Source organism: Loxodonta africana, chromosome 23 (genome assembly GCF_030014295.1).
Source record: "Loxodonta africana isolate mLoxAfr1 chromosome 23, mLoxAfr1.hap2, whole genome shotgun sequence".
Classification (NCBI taxonomy): Eukaryota; Metazoa; Chordata; class Mammalia; order Proboscidea; family Elephantidae; genus Loxodonta; species Loxodonta africana.
Window position 1 is genome coordinate 25082506 of NC_087364.1, and position 14556 is coordinate 25097061.

The 14556-nt window shown below is 39.4% G+C and overlaps 1 protein-coding gene across 2 annotated transcripts in view; it reads left to right on the plus strand.

Moving 5' to 3' along the window:
* Positions 1-14556, plus strand: part of SACS (sacsin molecular chaperone) — an 85383-nt gene that overhangs the window by 5871 nt on the left and 64956 nt on the right. The window contains exons 1-4 of one of the 2 annotated variants that reach the window (XM_010593952.3): positions 4922-5729; positions 6713-6800; positions 7999-8084; positions 11608-11719. In XM_010593952.3, the coding sequence (XP_010592254.2) occupies positions 5658-5729; positions 6713-6800; positions 7999-8084; positions 11608-11719 (358 nt within the window). In that variant the 5' untranslated portion in view covers positions 4922-5657. Of the gene's footprint in view, positions 1-4921; positions 5730-6712; positions 6801-7998; positions 8085-11607; positions 11720-14556 lie in introns of those variants that run through there. The other variant, XM_064275341.1, reaches the window with a different exon arrangement.

Below are 14556 nucleotides of genomic sequence, written 5' to 3' on the forward strand. Positions count from 1 at the left end.
GACTGCCAAAGGAATGAACAAATATATCTTAGAAGAAGTACAGCCAGAATGCTTTGTAGAGGCAAGGATGGCGAGATTGCGTCTTACATATTTCAGACATGTTGTCAGGAAGGATCAGTCCCTGGAGAAGGACATCATGGTTGGCAGAGTACAGGGTCAGCGGAAAAGAGGAAGACTCTCAACGAGGTGGATTGACACAGTGGCTGCAACAGTGAGTTTAAGCATAACAATGATTGTAAGGATGGCTCAGGACAAGGCACTGTTTCCTTCTGTTGTGCATAGGGTTGCTATGAGTCCCAGCCGACTTAATGGCACCTAACAACAGCAACAAGGTTTCTACTAGGTAAGCATCTATACCTGATCCAAGCTGTGGTGTTTTCAGTCACCTCATATGCATGCAAAAGCTGGACACTGAATAAGGAAGACTGGAGAAGAATTGACAGCTTTGAATCATGGTGTTGGTGAAGAATATTGAATACATACCATGGACTGCCAAAAGAACAAACCAATCTGCCTTAGAAGAAGTACAGCCAGAATGGTCCTTAGAAGCAAGGGTGGTAAGACTTTGTCTCACGTATTTTGGACTTGCTATCAAGAGACATCAGCCCCTGGAGAAGGACATCATGCTTGCTAAATTAGAGGGTCAGCGAAAAAGAGGATGATCCTCAATGAGATGGGTTGACACAGTTGCTGCCTCAATGGACTCAAAGATGATAATGATTATGAAGGTAGCACAGGACTGAAAAGTGTTTCATTCTGTTGTACATAGGGTTGCTCTGAGTTGGAACTGACTCGAAATGGCACCTAACAAGCACAACAAACATCTAGACGAGACAGGAAGCTGCAGATCTGAGACTGAAGCTCGAGGGAGAGAGCGAGGTCAGGGCTAGAGATATAATTTTGAGAAGTAACTGTTGTTGAACGTAGGAGAGGGGACAGATCTTTTCTGATCTCAAGAACACAGACTGGACCTCTGGGACTGGCTAACTTAGTGATGTGGAGGTGGGCCATTGTAGGGCTCTTTGTATACAAGTGAGTCTGCTGCAGAACGTGCTTCTTTTCCCTTTTAATTTGCCTGCTGCTCAGAGCCTTTTAGATTTGAATTTTGGGTGAGACTTCCCAATATTTCAGGGTAGGCAGGAAACAAAAGCTGTTGATGACTTCTTATCCCAAGCTGGTCTTTGTTGGCATTGGATTTTGTTAACAGGAGGTACCTACTTAGTCCTTAGTTTTTCTGGGTCACCTCTTCCTCTTGGTCTCTTGCTTTTCTTGGCCTGGAAGTGGAATTGGTAAGCTCTTCACTTCACCTGCAGTCTTGGGAAGAGTCTGGAGCTATAAATCATTGTTGAATACCGCCCCCTCCACCCCGCAAATGTACATACGTCTCAAACCAGGAAGTTTGAAGAATGACTTAACTTTTCTTCTTTTAATTGATCACAATTGCCCCCTACCCTGGACTGTTGAATCTTGAGGACCTCTGTGTGCCTTTGACAGCTGAGCAAAGGAACAAGTGTTGGGAGACCTAGATCAAAGTAATATATTGTTTGCTTAATAATTTGGAGGGAGTTTGGTTTCTATTTTTGGTTTTTTAGTAAGTGAAGGTCAGCATGTCTGAAGTCGGTAAGGGAGGTTGGGGCTGGCATAGATAGAGACCCAGATACTCAGATTATTTTATAATCACCCTGTTTTACAAACAAAATATAAAGACTGAAACCAGGCAACTTTTGGGATTTCACATGGCGCAGTGCGTCTGGTGATGACCAGGCCCAAAGTGACTATGCTTGGTTGGAATGATTTGGGATGCAGCAAAGAGAGTCCAGACAAAATCCCAAAAGCTTAGCAAGCTCAGAAGGAGAAAGCAGAAAGCACTGCTGACGTTATCTGGCTACTTGACTTCTTATTTGGACAATCACTTCACTGTAGGTAGGCCACTGATGACAATCTACCAATAGCATCAATTGTTAAAGACAAGTAACTGGTTACATCCAGTTTTACAGACACGCTTCTTCTTGGTGTCGTCGTCTTCTTAAAGATCTGGAAATTTCCTCCTGCATTTTTATTATAGTTTACGTTCTCCCTGCCCCTCTGCCACAGCTATACAGCATTAGACTAATAATCTTCTCTTATGCATGGCTCTTTTTAATTGGTTAATTAACGTTATAATGAACATCCACAATGACTTTATCCAGCCAGAGAACTAGCACACTTAGTAGTTCATATTTACCCACGTTTCTCTCCTAGCCTGTGCGCCTGTCTCTCTTCCCCTTGCCCTTCGTGTTTATCATTCTGGTGCTTTTTTTGTAGATATTTTAATAGTTTTATCTTAAGTGTGTGTATATACACGTATACTACCTAGATAATATGCAGTTCAATTTTAGTTGTTTAAGAACTTGACAAAAATCTTAACTATGCTATATATAGTAACCCAGAACTCACTTTTTTTTTTCACTCAATATGATATTAATATTCATCCATTTGTGTGCAGCTTAGTCAGTTTGTTTTTCATTGCCTTATGATGGTCCACTGTGTGAATATGTCACAAATTTGGGTTGTTTCTAATTTTTGTTAACAACATTACTGCTATGAACATTATTTTACATGTTCCCTGAAGCACTTGTGTAAGGAGTTTTTCTAGTTCATGTACAAAGGAGTGAAACTATTTTTATAGATGTGCTTTCCCATTCAATAGGAATATGTATATGAAAACTTCATAAATTATGAACTGTTCAGATTTGTGTTTTGGGAATATAAACATACAGCAGTTTGAGAACTAGAGTAGAGATGGTATGCAGGAAGTAAGGATACCAGATGGGAGATTGTTGTAAAAATCTAAGAGATTATGAGATTCTGAACAACTGGAAATAGAGGAGAGTAAGTTAGATCCAGAGAGATTGAGAGAAAGAAATGCTGGGACCTAGGGTTGCTATGTTTGGTAAAGTAGAGGGTTAGCTGAAAAGAGGAGATGGACTGACACAGTGACTGCAACAGTGGGCTTAAGCGTAGTGATTGTGAGGGGATGGCACAGGACCGGGCAGTGTTTCATTCTGTTGTACATGGGGTTGCTCTGGGTCGGAACCGACTCGATGGTAACTAACAACAGGGGTGCTATGAGTCGGAATTGACTTGACAGCAACAGGTTAGTATTAATTGGAGCCCTGGTAGTGCAGCGGTTAAGAGCTCAGCTGCTAACTAAAAAGTGGGCAGTTCTAATCCACCAGCCACTCCTTGGAAACCCTATGGAGCAGTTCCGTTCTGTCCTGTATGGTGGCTATGAGTTGGAACTGACTTGACAGCACGTAACAACAGCAGTATTAATTGAATGTGTGGTTTGGAGAAAGGGTGCTTTTCTTCGAGCTGTCTAGCTGATGTGACTAAGTAGATGGTGAGTGCATTAATTGAAATACTAAGTAGAGGAGAGATCAGTGTTGGAAGGAAAGCAAGTTGAGTCCACCCTTTGACAGGCTGAACTTTAGGAATCTTGACGATAACAGTGTGAGATGTTTGGTTGAATACACTGAATTTCTTGAAATGGTAAATGCTTTCCTTCATACACTGTCAAAGTGTAAGTTAGAAAGGTGGTCCTTGAGGTGAAGTTTTGACAAACGTTTTGAAGACTGCTGAGCTCTAAGAGGTCATTCCATACTAATACTTAGCAGTTGACTGCTAGGGAGGAGATTGATCTGGCTTTGGATTATTTACCTTGTTTTTCAAACAAAGGGACTGTATTACACGCCTCCTGGAGATCATGATTACACACATTTTACCCTGCCATTATGAGAAACAGAAAAACTGCCCAAAACTAACATACAGGTGTTTTTCAGGAAAGCCAATTTCAGGGAAGTTATATACCAAAGCAGCTGCAGGGTCAGTTGTCCTTTCCTTCCACACCGCATTTTTTTTAAATAGCAGTATGCACATATACATACAATAAAATATGCATTACTCCATCAGTTTCTGCATGCGTTCTTCATTGACTTTAAATTCTTCAAGTTGTGCAGCCATTCTCACTCTCTCTTCCCAAATTATCCTGCTACCATTAACATTCATTCAGTGCATTCTGAGCAGACCCCCCGCCCCAGTCTTAGTCATCTAGTGCTGCTATAACAGATATCACAAGTGGATGACTGTACGAAGCAGAAGTTTATTCTTTGACAGCCTAGTAGGCTGGAAGACCGAATTTAGGGCACTAGCTCCAGGAGAAGGCTTTTTCTCTATGTTAGCTGTGGAGGAAGGTGTTTGTCATCAATCTTCTGTGGTCTAGGAGCTTCTCACAGGAACCTTGGGTCCAAATGGCACGCTCTGGTCCCAGTGTTGCTTTCTTGGTAGTATGAGGTCCCCCATGTCTCTCTGCTCGCTTCTCTCTTTTACATCTCAGAAGAGATTGGCTTCAAAAACAACCTTATCTTGTAGATTGAGTCCTGCCTTATTAACATAACTGCCTCTGATTCTGCCTTGTTAACATCATAGAGATAGGATTTATAACACATAGCAAAATCATATTAGATGACAAAATGGTGTACAGTCATACAGTACTGGGAATCATGGCCTAGCCAAGTTGACAGATGTTTTTGGGGGATACAGTTCAATCCATGACCCCCATTACTTTTCTCCTTCCTTCTGCCCCAGTAACCACTAATTACTTACAGTTTATATATTTGCTTCATATAAGTGATATTATACAGTATATGTTGTTCTGTGTCTGACCGAGTTCACTCAGCATAATGTCCTCTAGGTTCATTCAGGTTGTGACATGCATCAGGACTTCATTCCTCTTTATGGCTGAATAATATTCCATTGTGTATTTATATTACATTTTGTTTATCTATTCATCAGTTGATGAACATTTCAGTTGTTTCTACCTTTTGGCAATTGTAAATAGTGCTGCAGTGAAGATTGGCGTACATGTGTCTGTTTGCATTGCTGCTTTCAGGTCTTGGTTATATACCTAGAAATGGAATTGCTGGATCGTATGGTGGCTCCATGTTCAACTTTTTGAGGAACTGCCAAACTGTTAACCACCAGCAATGCCTGAGGGTTTCTGTTTCTTTACAGCCTCATTAATGCCTAGTGTTTTCTGTTGTTCTGATCGTTGTCATTCTAACGGAAGTGAGGTGGTATCTCATTGTGGTTTTGCCTTGCATCTCCCTAATAGCTAATGACTTTGAGCATCTTTTCATTTGCTTGTTGGCTGTTTGAATATCTTCTCTGGTAAGATTCTGTTCAAGTCCGTCACCCATTTTTTGATTGGTTTGTTTGTTGTTGAGTATAAATTTTGGATATTAGACCTTTATCGGATATGTGGTTCCTCTAAATTTTCTCCCACTCTAGGGTGTCTTTTCACTTTATCTTTGATAAAGTCTTTTGATGAACAGAAGCATTTAATTTTTATGAGGTCTCGTTTATCCCTTTTGTTTTTTGTTGCTTGTGCTTTTATTGTGTTACATACTCCATCACAAAAACAAAGGTCTTAAAGCTTTGTCCCTACATTTTCTTCTATGAATTTTATGGTTTTATTTTTCAGATTAAGGCCCTTGGTCCATTGGGAATTTTTATGTGTGTGTATAGCGTGAGGCATGGATCCTGATTCATTCTTCTGCATGCGGAAATCCAATTTTCCCAGCACCATTTATTGAAGAGACTCTTCCTTCTGCCATTGCATGGATTTAGCACCCTTGTCAAAAACCATAGATGTGTGGATGTATTTCTGGTTTCTCCATTGTATTCCATCGGTCTGTATGTCTGTTATTATGCCAGTCCCAGGCTGTCTTAATTATTATAGCTTTATAGTATGTTTTGAAGTCAGGATGTGTGAGTTGTATTTTATTCGTCTTTAGGATTGCTTTAGCTGTTCAGGATCCTTTGCCCTTCTGTATAAGTTTGAGGATTGGCTTTTCCATTTCCGTCAGGAAAGCACCACATCTTTTTTATACCAACATGGATAGCAGTTTTTCCAGAGGGTATTTTGAGGAACACTGTCCTGTGAGTTGCTCTATGAAAATGGTTTAAAAATTTTTTTTTTATTGGCAACACTTGGGAAATACTGCTCAGTATAGTCCTTTCTAGTAGTCCCTGGGTGGTGCAAACAGTTGACATGCTTGGCTGCTAACTGAAAGGTTAGTAGATTGAGTCTACCCAGAGGCACTCTGAGAGAAAAGTCTGGAGATTAACTTCTGAAAAACAGCCATTGAAACCCTGTGGAAAAACCTACAGTTCTACTCAGATGCACGCGAGGCTGCCGTGAGTTGGAGTCAACTCAATGGCAGCTGGTATAATCCTTTCTAAGAAACTTACTGTGTGTATTAATATATTAAAAGCCTTAAAAAGCAAATTTTTCCTAAGAAATTTAAAAACATATTTATAAAGGGGAGGGGCCCCTCTTGATATCTGTGAAGCTTGGTTTTGAAGAATACATATTGAAAATATTGATCAAAAGATAACTTTGTTTATGTTGATTCTTGTCATAAATTTAAATTATGTTAAAGCAGAAATCTGTGTCTTTAACCATCTGTAAAGGAAACAACCTTTACATTTTTAAATAAAGATTTTTATTAAATTTCTGTTTTGTAGAATATTCATTTGTCTAGAATGCCTTACTTCCTGATAAGAAAAATTAGTAAGCATTCCTCATGTTAAAAAAAAAAAAAATTGAGATTTGAATTTACAGTAATAGGGACTATATTGCTATTAATACATTTTCTTTTCTTTGTTTTAGTTACCTGACTGGATCAAGATTGGAGATCTGACTTCCAAAAATTGTCATCTTTTTGTAAATCTTCAATCAAAAGGCTTAAAAGGGGGAGGTATAATACTGACTTTGCCAGTAGTATTTCTCATTTTTGGTTGTATAAAAGTTATGTTTTATGACTGAAATGAAAGCATATAACATTGGGGTGCAATGAAGGGATATTAAGGCAAACAGGAAAACAAGGTGGATGGGGATAGTTAAGTTATGGAAATGCATTGGATATAATATTCTGGAAACAGTGCTATTAGGGAGGAGCAGGGGCTTGGGCTCAGCAGACAGTTGTAGCAAAATAGTGCAAATATATTTATAGTGATGCTTTTATTTTTTTAAAGCACAGGTTTCTTTTTTACTTAAATGTAGACTTTTTGTTGTTGTTGTTGTTCTATGTATCTGAGCAATTACTTTACTCCCCCCATTCTCCTTACACTCTCCCTTCACCTATCGTAGGGTGACCTGGTTAATTGGTAGGAGGAATCTCTAGCTTAGATAAGGATTGAGGGAACTTGAACTGGACAGCCAGAGTGACTGCTGACTTTCAGAGTAATCAGAGCACTTGGTTGAGTTTGAGAATATTCTCTGTCTTCTAGGGCTGCTATCAGTTGGAATCGACTTGACCGCAGCAGGTTTGGTTTTTTTCTCTTTTTGGTTAATGAGCACCACTGTCTACAGATTATTTATCAGCAAGGTGGTTGTTGAGTGCCAAGTTGATTCTAACACATAGAGACCCTATAGGACAGAGTAGAACTGCCCCATAGGGTTTTCTAGGCTGTAATCTTTACAGGGGCAGATTGCCAGGTCTTTTCTACCACAGATCTGCTGGTGGGTTCGAATCCTTTCAGTTAGCAGCTGAGCACTTAACCATTGTGCCACCAGGGCTCCTATTTTATCAGCAAGAGCACCCACAAAGTAATGCCACTTATTGTATTTGCTTCAGGAAATAGCAACAGCTCCCCACCCCCCGCCTAGACTCTTGATTTTTAGGTTAATAATCTTTGTGTATTAGTATATTTTTAAGCATTTTTTTTAAAAGCCTAATTTGTGGTTCCATTAAAAATCTTGGGATTTGATAAAATTGAAGCTATTTTTCTTTCTGTTGAATCTGCTTAGGTGGGAAGATTTTTGTACATGGGCTGCGGTGAGATGTATGAAACCATAACTTGTGTAGCTATACTAGTCTCGGAACTGAATAACACACCTGGGGATAGGCCCTGGAATTGTCTCCTAAATCCTTCTAAATGTGTTGTCTATTTTAGGTCGATTTGGCCAGACAACTCCACCACTTGTTGATTTTCTCAAGGACATTTTAAGAAGATACCCAGAAGGAGGGCAGATTCTTAAGGTAGGGTATATGTGTGTACATGTGTGAGCTTCCTTTGATAAAAATGAGATGTTGTAAAATTACTTAGAAGTCCCATTTAGCGTTTAAGCTTTTAAAATGTAGCCTAGATTTGAATGGCTGCATTTATTTACTTGCATATGCTGGATGGGATGGGGCTGGGGTTGCAGACAGTATCAATATGTAAAGATTCTGGAGCGTAGGAAAGTACTGAGCTACTGTGTGTTGTAAGCAAGCAGTGTCTCCAGGGACATTTTACATGAATCATTTTGCAAGGGCTTTACAAAAGGTTGGCAGTTCGAATCCACCAGTGGCTCCTTGGAAACTCTATGGGGCAGTTCTACTCTGTCTTAAAGGGTTGCTAGGAATTGGAATTGACTTGGCGGCATCGGGTTTGGTTTTGGTTTTACAAAACACCTAAGCACACAAACAAACAAAATAAGTTAAAACCCCCATTCAGGGTCCTGTTTGAATCCCTGGGTTTAGAGGTTTATTTTGGAAAGGTTTATTTAATAGGATAATTATTTTATTTCCACTTCTAGACTATTCAGTCTGACTATACTTATTAACAACAACAACAACAAAAAAAAACGATAAAAAGTGGAGCAACCACTGGAAAAAAACAGTTATCGAAGATATTGCCACAAATTTGATTTTGTATTTTAGCTTAGTGAGAAATCTCCTTTATTAATTATAAAATTATATCAATTCTTATGCATTTTCCTTCTCATTGACTTTAGTGTTTACATGCCTTCAATATCTTAGCCCTCCTTATATTTTCTAGTTTTGATGGTACATTTTTATAGAGTGAGAACTGGGTCTCTTTAACTTATATAGCCACGCTCAGATAGGCATTAATTGAAGGTTCTTGCATCTTTAGTGATTGGACCTGTTCCTGTCGAGTCAATTTCGACTCATAGTGGCCCTATAGGACAGAGTAGAACTGCCCGTAGGGCTTCCAAGGAGTGGCTGGTGGATTTGAACTGCCTTTTGGTTACGAGCCAAACTCTTAACCCACTGTGCCACCAGGGCTCTAGTGATTGGAATAGTGACTGGAATAATGATGGCATATTAGAGTCATTTCAGTTCTTCTTTCAGAGTAGGCCCCAGTGGTTCATAGAAGGTTAATTTGAAGACGATTTTTATATTGACTTAGAAAAGTGAAGATGGGAAGAGGAGTGTGGGTATTGGTTTGTTATGGAAGTCAAGAGAAGGGAATAGAATGCAGTTAAAATGGAGATCTAGTGGGTAGTACAAGGAGTAGGGTCTAATGAATTCAAAAGTGAGTGATTAGGATGCCTGGCTGAGAAAGAAGGTAGCAGTATGAGCACGATCTTTTTACATTCTGAAAGGTTGGCCAACAACTGATGTTTAGTCCTTGCGCTTTGCTTCTTGTACATATCTGTGTCATAGCCAGCTAAATATAATCTTTGTTCCTTGGATATTTTAGTAGAATTCTACCATTTGAGATTTAATAGGAATCCTAGAACTCATCTAGACCTAGACCAGCCATGTTTTGTGATGTTTGCAGAAACTGAGGTCCAGAGGTATTTTTGTGGCTTATCCAAGATCACATGCAAATTGGCAAATTCATTGCCTTTACTTCTTGGAATCAGTTTGTGAAAGTTCCCCTGAGGATTACGGCTTAGGTGAGAAGCATCTCATCCTGTTTTTGTTGTTGTTCAACTCGAGATTGATAGTTGCAGTGTCAGACATGGGATTTACAGTCCAGTTTTCTCCTTTGCTCCCTAAAATCAACTTAAGTCACAAATAGGTATTTGAATGCAAACAAAATCCCACCTTTAAAGGCCTATTATTTTATAAATTAATATTGTGTTTTGCTACCTATTTCTTATTTCTGTCTTTTGTATTATAATAGCCTAATACAGATAAGATTGCTAATGTTTAAGGATTCTGTTGGACTGAATAGGTTGATGGGGCTGAAAAAAATCTTTTGAGAAATAAGCAGTTGCGTAAATGGGAGGAATGTGGCTGATAAGAAGGGAGTAGAAGGGCGAGTTTCAAATGTGTATGTTCAGGCTGAACAGTTGGTGGGCTGAGACTCTCCAGCCCTGGCAATACACTGAATGAACTGAAAGCCTTACTTGATCTCAAAACCAGGCCTTTATTTCTGTACTGTACCCTCAGCTATTTCATTTCCCTGGACATGGTGTCACCTCTGTGTTCTGGTAATGGCTTTACTGTTGTCATCCTCTCGGAGCAGTGTAAGCTCTCCAGTTTTTGCCAACCTCTGTTACCAATTTTTTGGAGCCCTTGTGGTGCAGTGGTTAAGAGCTCAGCTGCTAACCAAAAGATCTTCGGCAGTTTGAATCCACCAAGCGCTCGTTGGAAACCCTATGGGGTAGTTCTGCTGTCCTGTAGGACCGCTGAGTCCAAATCGACTCGATGGCACCCAACAACGCCACAGTGTCGCCAATTTAGTGATCCCAAGGCTTTGGGGAAGTAAAAAAATCATTCTCTCCCAAGGTTAGCGGTTCATGAGTTTAATAATGCAGGGTGACTTACATTTGTGAAGACACAAGTGTTTAAAACATAACTGTTTGGTTTGGTTTGGTAATAGTTGGAGCTCACCCAGGAAGCTATTAATAGAATATATTAGATGATATCTCTGGAATTTATTTCAGGTTTTGCTGCTTGTGGGGTTGACTTTAGGGGCTTAATCTAACTTCAGAGTCTGTAGTTACCTTGAAATTGACTAGATACCAAAATGTTTTTGGTAGGTGTCCAGAAGTGATAGGGGTTATTGGGGATTGGGAAGTTTTCTGTAGCTACTGAAGGATGTAAATCTTGTAGTTTTCTTCCCTTTTAAATCACATGGGCTTGGCCACTCATCCGCCCATCCACTCACCCACCATCCACCAAACAAATAATATTACTGCCTCCTTTATGAACGGAATTCTGGTGACAATTATGGGAGATACAAAGATGAATGAGTCAGTGCTGACGTTCAAGAAGCTTTCAGCTTAGTACAGAAGAAAGACGTGTTCATAACTCAAGTTCTCAAGAATGCAGTGTACTAAGCGGAGCATATAGATTGATACTATTTGGTTTCATTTTTTTTTCTACGAGAAAGTAGGCTTGCTTAGCTAGTGATAACAAATGTCTGTTTTTGATAACTGCTCACGAATAAGGTACCTGTCACGTGTGCTAGAATATTGCCATGACAGAGCAGTGTATGCCATTTTGGAAGTGGAGTAATTTTTTTTTGAACAGAAGCTTTGTAAATATGAGAGAGAGTTGTAAACAGAGACTAACAGCAGATTAAAAGAGGAGTCTTCCATATGTGTAATTAGAGAAGAACTCATCCTCTTTTCAACAGTACTCTCGTGTGCATGTAACAACTACTTTTAGTGATATGCTCACCGGATCTTAAAGCTAATGATGCAAATAGTAAGTTTCTTTTACTTAAATATATTTACTTTAAAAATATTGTAAGTAAATACAAAGATGGGCAGTAGATTACCGTATTATTAAATATAATTTTTTTGGTGTATTTTGTTTTCAGGAATTAATACAGAATGCAGAAGATGCTGGGGCCACAGAAGTTAAATTTTTATATGATGAAACACAATATGGAACGGAGACTCTTTGGTCAAAAGATATGGCACAATATCAGGGTAAGAATCAGTAATTAGGAGCAAGTTTTATTTTATAAACCTACATGGTTTTTGGTGCTTAATAATACTCTGCTAATGAATAACTGTCATTTGTAGTTTTCTTCTTGTATGTTTAGCTCTACTTGTGATGTTTTTCTTTGTTTTTGGTGGATAGGTGACTAGACCAGTTGGTGTTTTTAGAAAACAAAGAATAAAAACTCAAAACACAATAACAAGCAATGTAACATGTCTGTGTGTACGTGTGTGTATATGTATGTATATACATTGTCTAATTGTAAAAATACAACATATTTCCCAATTCAGCATTTTTACATGACACTTCTGTGGCATTGATTATATTAATCATCTTGTGCAACCATCACTGTTATCTGTCCTTTCCATGTATATTTTATAACAATTTTTTACTTTTGGAAAGAAGTTCTAAGAGGCTATGCTTTTGTGTGTTATTTTTGTCTTTTGCAAGTGGCTTGGGAAGAAAGGTAGAAGGAGAGAAGGGAACAAAGAAAATGAAAGGAAAGGCAGTAAGAGAGCCATAATCAGTAGTCTGTGATATCTACCTCCTGCGACTGAAGTGTTGAGTTGAAAAGAATGGTCAGTGAAAACGAGGGAAACCCTCCATGAGACAGATTGTCACAATAGCCATAACAATGGGCTCAAATGTGTGGAAGATGATGAAGACAGCACAAAATGGACAAGGTTTCATTCTGTTGTACATAAGGTTGCCACGAGTTGGAGCTGACTGAACAGAAACTTAATGCAGCTCTGAAGCCGGTAGGGTGATTCTGAATGATTGTATGTGTTGGACATTAATTGAGAAATAGAAGGATCAGTTCAGACTTTCCTAGACAGATTTTTACAGAGATGTAAGTCCAGTCTTTTTTTTATTTTTTTTTATTGTGCTTTAAGTGAGTTTACAAATCAAGTCAGTCTCTCACACAAGAACTTATATACACCTTGCTACATAGTCCCAATTGCTCTCCCCCTAATGAGACACCCTGCTCCCTCCCTCCACTCTCTCTTTTCCTGTCCATTTCGCCAGCTTCTAACCCCCTTCACCCCCTCATCTCCCCTCCAGGCAGGAGATGCCAGTATAGTCTCAAGTGTCCACCTGATCCAAGAAGCTCACTCCTCACCAGCATCCCTCTCCAACCCATTGTCCAGTCCAATCCCTGTCTGAAGAGTTGGCTTCAGGAGGGGTTCCTGTCCTGGGCCAACAGAAGGTCTGGGGGCCATGACCACCAGGGTCCTTCTAGTCTCAGTCATACCATTAAGCCTGGTCTTCTTATGAGAATTTGGGGTCTGTATCCCACTGTTCTCCTGTTCCCTCAGGGGTTCTCTGTTGTGTTCCCTGTCAGGGCAGTCACCAGTTGTAGCTGGGCACCGTCTAGTTCTTCTGGTCTCAGGCTAATGTAGTCTCTGGTTTATGTGGCCCTTTCTGTCTCTTGGGCTTCTAATTACCTTGTGTCCTTGGTGTTCTTCATTCTCCTTTGATCCAGGTGGGCTGAGACCAATTGATGCATCTTAGATGGCCGCTTGCTAGCGTTTAAGACCCCAGACGCTAAAAAAAAATGGACTCTCTCCAAGGTGGGATGCAGAATGTTTTCTTAATAGATTTTATTATGCCAGTTGACTTAGATGTACCCTGAAACCATGGTTCCCAAACCCACGCCCCTGCTGCGCTGGCCTTCGAAGCATTCAGTTTATTCCGGAAACTTCTTTGCTTTTGGTTTAGTCCAGTTGTGCTGACCTCGCCCGTATTGTGTGTTGTCTTTCTAGTCTCCTAAAGTAGTTCTTATCTACTACTTAGTGACTACCCCTCTCCCACCCTCCCTCCCTTCCCCCTCTCATAACCATCAAAGAATATTTTCTTCTCTGTTTAAACTATTTCTTGAGTTCCTGTAATAGTGGTCTTATACAATATTTGTCCTTTTGCAACTGACTCATTTCACTCAGCATGACGCCTTCCAGATTCCTCCATGTTATGAAATGTTTCACAGATTCATCACTGTTCTTTATTGATGCGTGGTATTCCATTGTGTGAGTATACCATAATTTATCCATTCATCTTTTTGCTATTGCTTCCATCTTTTTGCTATGGTAAACAGTGCTGCAAAGAACATGGCGTGTGTTTATCTGTTCGTGTAAAGGCTCTTATTTCTCAGTTCTATTTCCAGCTTTTTAAGGAAGCGCCAAGTTGATATCCAAAGTGGCTGTACCATTTTACATTCCCACCAGCAGTATATAAGTGTTCCAGTCTCTCCACAGCCTCTCCAACATTTATTGTTTTGTGTTTTTTGGATTAATGCCAGCCTTGTTGGAGTGAAATAGAATCTAATTGTGGTTTTGATTTGTATTTCTCTAATGACTAGTGATTTTGAGCATTTCCTCATGTATCTCTTAGCTACCTGAATGTCCTCTTTAGTGAAGTGTCTGTTCATATGTTTTGCCCCTTTTTTAATTGGATTGTCTTTTTGTAGTTGAGTTTTTGCAGTATCATGTAGATTTTAGAGATCAGGCACTGATAGGAAATGTCATAACTAAAAACTTTTTCCCAGTCTGTAGGTAGTCTTTTTACTCTTTTGGTGCAGTCTTTGAATGAGCATATGTGTTCGATTTTTAGGAGCTACCAGTTATCTAGTTTTTCTTCTGCATTGTTAGTAATGTTTTGTATACTGTTTATCCCATGTATTAGGGCTCCTAACATCCCTATTTTTTCTTCCATGATCTTTATCATTTTTGATTTTATATTTAGGTCTTTGATCCATTTTGAGCTCATTTTTGTTCATGGAGTGAGGTACGGATCTTGTTTAATTTCTTCGCAGACGGATATCCAGTTG